Consider the following 9655-nt stretch of genomic DNA (forward strand, 5'->3'; position numbering starts at 1 on the left):
TTCAGTTTTTTGATTCAATCTTAATATTGGATTCAGATCCAATCTAATAGAAGATTAGATCAGGTCGGATTTATGGTCAAATTTTATTCTATTGAATTATTTTGATCTTTTATCGGATCCATATATAATTTAGTCTCAACTAAAGCTGGAAATGAGCTTGGCCGTCCAATGGGCTTCGAGCTGGCTCGACATGGGATGAGCTAGGTCCGAATAAAATCAGGCCGGTTTTGGGCTTGAATCTATAGTCCATTCTCCTTTTGGGCTGGGTTGGGTATATCATTGGATCAGCTTGGGCTTGAGCCCAAGCCCGATTACAAGTCCGTTCCTTGGTCCACTTGATTCTCCTCTTCCTCTCCCATCCCTTAGATGCCATAGTGCCATCGTCTCCTCCACCCAGTCTGACTGAAATAGGAAGAGGGAATCATGTGCCCCAGATCTTTGCCTAAGTGGTGGGAGACAATAGCTTCACTGACCTGATGGCCATCGCCGTCATTTTATCGATGGCCTTAGGATTCAACTCCTCCAATCGCTAACTGATCTATGTCGGATCTCAGCAATCATCGCTGAAGGCAACGGTGATATTGGAGGAGAAGATCAGGATATAGGAACTCATGGATCAGATGACCCCTGTGGATCTACCAACCTTTCACGGGTTGAGAGGGAGAGCGGGGAGGCTGCCGACAAAAGGGGCATGGAGGAGGAGGTCAATGCAGCAGCAATCATTGGAGAGGGACTTAAGAAGGTAGAGGGCCCTATGATTGTGGATGGAGTTAGGGATGGTGCAAGCGACGAGCTTAGAGTGGAGGTTAGTGAAGGTCGGGGTATCGACAGATCATCCGAAGATGGGGAGCTAGTATTTAATTGACTCGATCATGACAGGTGTGTCAGGGGTGGGGAGGGGGACATGCAGCTAGAAAGGAGGTGGGGCATAGCGAAGGGCTTAGGGGAGGTTGATGGAGGGGTCCCTAGAGGGAGAGGGGGAGTGAGAGGAGAGGAGGCGAAGGATTGGTCTAATCCAGCTCGAGCTGGCCCAATCGGGCTCGAGCTTGGGCTTGGACCGATTTTTTTTTTTCAAAAAAATTAAACCTAAGCCCAACCCAAAGTCCAAAAAATTATTTTAGGCTGGGCTCGGGTAGGGATATGGCCTGACCCAACCCGATCCAGTTCCACCCTAATCTCAATCCAAAAAATTTGGATCCAATTTGAGCCCAAATTTGAGTCGGGCCTGACTGGTATGATAAACCAACGTACGAGAAGTTACGACAAAAAAAATAAATATTACTTTACCTTGACTATTAATTTATAAGTAATTCATAATTTATAACCACAAGAGCTCAATCATTATTTAAGAAAGTTTTAGCACAAAATTTTGCAAATGAATCGATCCATCAAATGTTATAATAACTTTGATGCATTGCCATAAAAAATCAACTATAATATAGCTACAATCCAAAGGAGAAAAATGAATACAGAAACCAACTTGAAGATCATATTCCGTTCTCTACAATATTTCCCTATCTTTTCTTGACAACTAAAATGTTATTTCTAATTTTGATAGTGTTTGTTCGTAATCCATGCAAACAAATCATAATAAACAAATTAATTAATGACCTTCGCCTTGATAGCATGTATAATACAAACACAATATATACTATCAATTGACAAAGACCAACAATCTAAGTATAAATATAATTTCTCAAATCTCACAGTCAAATTGAGAAAAACTATATAACAAATAATAATGCTAATAAGAGCATGTAGAATTCTAATTTTACTCTATTTGCTCTATGGTTTACATGTTGGATCTGATATTAAATTCGGTTCGGATCAGATTGGGTTGGGTTATTAAGAATGAGATCTAACTCAAACCCATAAAACTAAGCAGATTGGATCGGATTGGGTTCGAATTCAATAAATCCAAACCTGACCTAGAAAATTGAATGGATCCAATTTCAGAACTAACCCAGCCCCATTAATCCTTTAAAATGAAGCGGATCGGATCTAAGTGGATCGAGTTGTGTTGGATCATAGGTCAACCCGATCAATTTGCAGCCTAACCAACAACTAGGAGATCTAGTCAATAGCCAGACCCACACAGCTCTCAGACAATGAAACAGGATATGCTCCACCATCTCATCATCTAACCCACAACAAGGAAAGAAAGACAGGAGGTCTATCTCTCGAGCTCTCAACACCAATTTGCTAGAGGTGGCTCCATGCATCTTCCAAACAAACAGGCTAACTCTCGAGTGTCCCTCGGGTCTCCAAATCCAAGCTCCATCTTGTCTCCTAGCTAGCTCCCCCTATACAGGTCATAAAGCTCTCCGACTGCCACCCTCAAAATGCAAGATGATCTTCAAACCCTCGTATCACAGCCCCCATGGATAGGAATCATATGGGTCAACACCCTCTCTATCAGCTGGTCTCCAAAGAGACGGGTCACCAACTCAACATTTCAACCCTCCCTTTAGTTGGAACAGGTGAGAAAACTACATCGACTCTCAAATCTCTATATTGACAAAGGCTGCCACTAACTCAATGAGAGATCAGCAATCAACAGGTTTTGAATAAGGTCCATAGTCTGCCAATCTCCCACCAACCACCTAATGCAAGCCATCATATCTAGAGTGCGGAAGCAGATCTCTTTCCATATGAAGAAACTACTCCAACTAGTATGAATATCAACACTAGAGGTCCAAGAGTCACACTTGGCCTTCATCACTAAGCTCCAAAGACTATCAAGCTAGGGAAAAAATCTCACCGCATATTAGGCAATCAGGGCATCGTGCCTAACCAGCAATGATCGTATATCAAGCCCCCTCATTGATCAATCGACCAACTGCATCCATGCTATAAGATGCACCCCATCTCCTTCTTGGTGCAAGCCCCATAGGAAGCTTCTGAAAAGCTGCTCGACCTCACTAGAGAGATTCTCAATGGGATAATGTTGGATGGCAGATATATATGTATAGAGTTGAGGACTGGTCTCACCAATGTAATTATGCCCACTATAAATAACGATTTTGCCTACTGGTCCGAATCAATGACTCCACTTCAAAGTACTTATCCTTCGAAATCTCTGCCCCATGATGGGAACACCCAAATAGCACCAAACCTACTCTACTCCATAATGCTCGATCGCTCTCAAATCTCCTACCTATGCTGAACCTTGGTGTTCGATTGAACTATACCATTGACTTGAGAAGGTTTACATTTTGCCCTGAGGCTATATGATACTCCTCTAAGATTCTTCTAAAGATAACAGCATTCTAGATAGACATCTAGCCCACCAAAAGACAATAATCTACAAAGAGCAAGATGAAATTAGTTGAGATTTTTGGAGCTGGCACATAGAGGTCTAAGGCCTATCCTAATGTCACTGCTCACAAAATATGGGAGAGAGCATCAACACAAATGAATAGATAGAGGGATAGGGGACAAACCTTGACAAAGACTAACTATATACTAGATGAAATCCATCGGAGCATTATTGATCTGAATAGCAAAAGATGGGGCACAGATATAGCCCATAATCCAACTAATCCATCAACAATAAAACTCAAAGCTCTCTAGGGCATGCTAAAGGAACTCCTAGATCATGCGGTCATAAGCTCTCTTTATGTCAAGTTTGATGGCTATGAGACATCGACAGATCAGAGTTCTCTACAGGTCATGTATAAACTTCTAAGCATTATTATATTGTTAGAGATATTATGGCCACCAAAAAAAGCTTCTTACTTCAAGCTAATCAGATGAGAAAGAACATGCTTCATTCTATCCACCAAGATCTTAGCACAAACCTTATATAAAATAATGCACAAACTGACTGGTCTGTAATAACTCGACTTTGAAGCATTCCACCTATTCAAAAATAGAGCGATGAAGGTCTTCTTTCAAGACATTGGCATCGATCTTATAATAAAGAATTGCTAAGTACCTTCACCACCTCATCCCAGACTATGGTCCAATGCTATCTTAAAAAGAGTGTAGAGAAGCCATCCGAAGCAGATATTTTGTTCTCTACCATGGATCAAATCATCCCCCCCCCACAATCTCATCAGTAGATACCACTCCAATCAATGAGACATTCTCTTGAGCCAAGATATGACTGGCAGATGGGACATGAAAGGACCGTAGCCCCCTAACCTAACCTAAAGATTGAAGAAGGTCAGAGTCCCTTGTTTGACATCCTCTTTGCTATCAATCCAGTGTCCCTCAGCAACCCTCAAAGTCCAAATTCAATTCCTAGGCCTCTTGATAATGGTTGACTGATGAAAGAATTTGATCTTCCTATCCTGATTATGGTTGACTAACGAAAGAATTTGATATTTCTATCACCCTCTCTAACCCATTGGATCTTTAACTTTTGTCGCCACAACACCTCCCGCTACTATAATAGATAGTGGTGCATCGAGAGCTTACCCCAGAGCTTGGCTAAGTTATTATTAGTGAGCCTGCCCTCTCTATCCTTCCTCAATTGAAGCTCAGGGATAGAGGTCTTAGCATTCTCCAATCTCCTGAAGATGTCACCAATCTCAACTTGATTCCTCAATAATAGCTCAATCTTGTTAGTGACCGGATACATTTCTTCACCTCGCAATAACAACCTCCAAACATTATGCACAATGTCTTAAGAGTGGAGATAAGATAGCCAAAATTTTTTGAATCAGAAAGGACATCAATAAGAGAAAGCAGTATCAATGGTGATTAAAACTAGATAGTGATCAGATGCAATTCTTAGGAAGTGAAGCATGTGATGGCTGAAAAATTACTGAATCTAACTGGCCGTGACAAAAGCTTTATCAATCCACTCCCACATCCTGGCTCTATCCAAATAGTCATTGCAAGAAATAAATATAGGCTTGAAGAAGTTAAGATCAACTAGTCCATTCCTCGTAATAAATTTTCTCAACTTCCTAGTCTCAATACTATCAAAGTAGGATCTATTCTCCCCTTCTCCTAGGACCCATCAATATAGTTGAAGTCGCCAGCAACTAAGAAAGGAACATTTTGATCAGCCAATATACAAAACTCATCTCACATTACCCTCCACTGTTTTTACTCAATACTAGTATAGATACCAAACAAAAATCAAGAAGTTTCATTGTTTTCAAAATGACAATGACAACTCACTAATTGCATTACTGGAATATATCCACATTGAAAATCCTGCTCCTCTATACAACAATAATACTATCCGCAAGACCATATGACTCAATGACATAGAAGCCCCAAGAGACTGCAAATTGTTGTCGAACATGAGCTAAACTCATACCTGATAATCAAGTCTCCAAAAGCACATATAGATCTGAGTCGTACTGCTGCATTAATCTCTTAAATGTAGAAGTAAAGGAGGGCTTCCTAGCCATAGGTGTTCCACAACAAAATCTTTATTGGTAAGTGTCAATTTGGATTAGAGGGGCCAACTCCCCCAAACAACTCGCTCGATCTTCCTGCTTCGCCTCTCCCCCCACATTCATGTCATACTAAGAACCACCACCATTCTCCTTCAAAGCTGCCTTCATATGGCCCACAACTACCTTGTTCACATCGCCACATTGACAGGCCGATCCATTTGAGTCCACATCTCCATGCCTATCAACTGATCTCGACTCATAGTGCCTTGGTGAGGAAGGGCAATGGGTATCAAAGGGTGGCCTATTCACCGCTGGTGGACGCTCTCCCCCTAGCATTGGCAAGGGAGGGGGACTAGGCAACCCATTGCCAACACCTTCTAGCTTTTTACACCCACCTCCCTTCAAATTGCGAGGTAGGGATGGCAGCGACCATCATGGCCGTCAATGCTAGGTCCATCCCAAGGAGGACAGTCATTGGCAATTCCTTCCTTGGGCCGATGACACTTTGGACAAGTTTTGTAACTCTCTCCATCACCAGTGATAGTGCCAGGGAAGTGTAATGAAGCTCCAATTGACCAATAGCTCCACTGTGCTCCTCCGATCTGGCCCCGATTTTAGGCATCGGGCTCGAGCATGGGCCCGATAGCCTAGAAGCACTTGGGCCATTGCCTGGTGTTCGAGGCTTTGCCACTGGGCCAAGGCCCTCCATGGGAATAGGGGCCGCATCGCTTGGGCCTGGGCCTAGCCGAACCAACACATCAAACATGAAATTGGGGCATGCCGATTTAACTTGGTGTCCAGGCCATAGGAGAGCTCGAACTCCTGGCCCATTTGAAGTGGGCTAAAATGGGCCTTGCCTCAGGCATAGGCAAGTTCATTGGAGTAATTTCTCCTCACGGCCCACTCTCATATCACTTCCATCTATCCCGAGTCAAGTAGAACATCGAATTATGACCCAATCCGAGTCACAAACTCATCAATCTTCAGAAGACTTAAGTCATGCCGACCATGTCATTTGTCTAGTGATCGCTCGCAAGCAACTTTAATTGGCTTCTACCACCTATCAGAATCAAGTGGAGATCTTGACAATCTTGGTTGTTTCGAAGATGAGTTGGAACCAGACGAGTCAAGCCGAAACTCAAGCACCTTCCTCCCCTTCACTCTGTCCTATTAGCCCTAGATTGTTGCAACTTTGATGTGACCAACTATAGATCAAGCTGGGGACAAGCCATGGTGGCCTGGCCTTCCTCCCCACCGACCTCAATCTCTAAACCACACCTTCATAAACGTGGGTAGAAGGTTGCCCTTCGCCTAGCTCTAATCACCTTGTTCCACCTCCATGAAGTTCTCCAACTGTAGTGGGCAATCACTTCCTTCCAAGTAAAGATCAATCGGTGGAAAATGACAACTATTGTCAGAATGCCCGATCTAGCCACACTAGTAGTAAATTGTCAGTATGCTTTTGTAGACAAAGGGTTACCAAAAAATCCTATTCTTTCCCCTAATTGACACCCACGACTTCAGTAGCTCCATCGAATTAATCTCCATCTTGATCCTGACATACCAAAGATTCTAAAGTTGATCTGTGAAATCATCCATCATGATCAACTTTCCAGCCTCCTCTACTATGCTTAAGATCCTTCTCGTGTTCCAGTATTCAATTGGAAGTCCCTGAAGCCTCATCCATACCACAATTCTTTTAATTACACTCACCTGCAAAACAAAGTCAGACACCCAAGGTTCCATGGCCAGTAGTTGGCCGATGACAAACCAAGGGCCATTATTGAGAATAGTGTCATGTTTTTGCTCTGACCAGAAGTGGAAGGGCTAGTGATCCTCGGTTAAAGAGCAACCCTCAACATCATTCAACAGTTTCTCCCTCTCCTTGAGATCCTTAACGATTCATTAGATCAGACCATATTTTACATATCTTTCAAAGTATGATAAACCCCTTCCATCTATCCGTATTCAAAATTCACATCATGTGTGTAAAATATGATATTGGCGTTGCAAAAGCAGATCAATCATTCATTCGTGTGAATGATACAACATGGTTCATAGGACGTGTCTCCTCCTTTATGAATTAAAACCATGGTTAGTAATAATTTATAAACCTGCATCTAAATTCCCCTCGATTTTCCGCCCAAATCAACAAGCAATGAACTGAAACGGAAAATGATCACACTAATAAAAAATTAACGAGAGAGAACGAGAAAGGCCTACCCAACCCCACCCGGGGTACAGAGGACGAAAAAGAAAGAGAATCCGAGGGCTCCATGCAACCCTGACACGGTTCTTGATTCATTCACCTAGTCCTTTGTTTTCGTTTTGGAACAGCAATGGCAAAAAGAAATCGGCCGTCCCAATTCCCATCGTGTGCGAGGAAGACGTCACAGAAAGAAAACAGAGAAGCGAAGAGAAGATCTTACACATCACGGGCCGTCGTCCAAGAAATCGACGACCTCGGTAGCCACCTCACATTCGACTGAAGCGCCGCACGGCCCCTTCTTGTCTCCACAGATCCCGCCCTTTGCTGCTACCGCAGACGGCTGAACCGGCACATAGAGGTGCGGGAACGGCAGGAAGATGCTATGGACCGCGATCCGGGCGTTGGTCACCACGTCGGGAACCTTGATCGGGACGTAGTTGATCCGGAGGCCTGAGGCGGGGCCCAGTGCCGCGGGGCCGACGGCGACGACGGCGGCGTGCGTCACCACCAGGTGCTGGCCTTGGACCAGCGTCGGCAGGATGGCCCCCGGTGGGAGCCGCAGCAGGTCGGCGTGGGTCAGAAGGCGGTTGGGGACGACGTGGAACCGCACCTCCGTCACGTACCCGTGCCCGCCGGCGAAGATCGAGGGGTCGTCGAGGGCGAACACCGTCATGTTCTGGAGACCCGACAGCTCCGCGTGCTTGACTCGCATCGCCAGGGCGAGTATGCTGAACCCGCTGTCTCGGAGGCGGGCGACGGCGTCGCGCAGCATCAGCTGCACGATCGCCGACCCAGGGCAATCGGAGGCACCGGCGGCAATGGCGGGGTGAGGGTCCCCGTGACTGCAAGAAAGAGGGGACAGCGGGGCGACGAAGCCGCCGATGCCGTGGATCACGAAGCGGCCGTCGTTGAAGAGGTCCGGGCGGGTGACCTCGACGCCGTCGACGAAGATCTTGACGTCGGAGGAGTTGGCTATGGATCGGGGGCGGAGAGCGGCGGCAGCTGAGGAGGTGACGGTGAGGCAGCGGCCAGGGCTGGCGGTCTCGAGCTTGGTGCCGAAGGCGAGCGTGGAGAGGTACGGGAGGGAGAAGAGGCCGGGGACGAGGTGCTCTCGGAGGAGGCGGAGGGGGGAGCAGGAGGGACAGGAGTGGAGGGTGTCGTCGGATGGGGCAAAGAGGGTGAGGGGGCCGGACCAGGCGGAGAGGACCGGCGAGTAGATGGCGGGCACGGCCATGGCGAGCTCCTGGAAGCCGAGGTTGGAGAGGATCGGGGCCAGGAGGAAGGCCTGGTGCGGTTCTTGGGGAGGCGGAGCTGGCGATCCGGAAGCGGTCGACGAGAGGAGGGAGGCGGCGATGAGGGCGAGGAGGCCCATGACGGAGGACGAGGAGGAAGCCATGGCCTCTTCAAGAAAGAATGAGAATGTTGGACGAGCAGTGGAGTGAAGGTATCTATATGCAGGCGAGGGTGGGAGAAAAGAGTAAGAGGGGGGACCGGGTGGGCTGTGGAGGACCAGAGACGGCGATCGAGCCCTCGAGTTTATGAGGTTGGGCTGAAGGACTTGTGGGGCTCCGCCTCCAGGTCTCGTGGAGCGGGCGATTCCATCCTGAAAGGCGTCTTCATCTCATGAACCAGCAATGCATGCCGAGAGGAATAGTGCTGCACATCCGCTGTAAGTTCTTTGCTCGCAGAACAAAACGGAACCCATCGAATAAATTGCGGTGGAAATTTCGGTCATATTGCGTCCCCCGGGGTCAAGATTGTTCCACTGTATTTTCAAACGGAGGATGGTGTGTCTTTTTCCATGAGACCATGAATGCGATGAGCTTATTAGGGCTTCCACAACCGGCAGGTGCAGCTATGAAACCGGCTCCTTTGTGGTGCACGGATGCACCGCAACGTGAGGTGCATCATTCACGTTTACGGCGCGCGTCGTTTGCTGGCCATCCCTCACGCGATGGACGGCTAGCACAATGCACCACATGCTGTGTGTACCGTAGAGGACCCCCGCTCGCTGCTACAGTGCCGGTGCACATTCATTTCAACAGCCACCCGTGATAGCCTGACCCACCAAAAATAGATTATTCAACCC

At 46.5% G+C, this 9655-nt stretch overlaps 1 protein-coding gene across 1 annotated transcript; it reads right to left on the minus strand.

The window, feature by feature from the left end:
* Positions 1-7630: 7630 nt before the first annotated feature.
* LOC105058666 (fasciclin-like arabinogalactan protein 21) lies at positions 7631-9613 on the minus strand. Its single transcript, XM_010941663.4, has one exon. It carries the CDS (start codon positions 8960-8962, stop codon positions 7790-7792), a length of 1173 nt encoding a protein of 390 aa, XP_010939965.1. The 5' UTR covers positions 8963-9613; the 3' UTR covers positions 7631-7789.
* Between the last annotated feature and the right edge of the window lie 42 nt (positions 9614-9655).

Source organism: Elaeis guineensis, chromosome 15 (genome assembly GCF_000442705.2).
Source record: "Elaeis guineensis isolate ETL-2024a chromosome 15, EG11, whole genome shotgun sequence".
Taxonomy (NCBI): Eukaryota; Viridiplantae; Streptophyta; class Magnoliopsida; order Arecales; family Arecaceae; genus Elaeis; species Elaeis guineensis.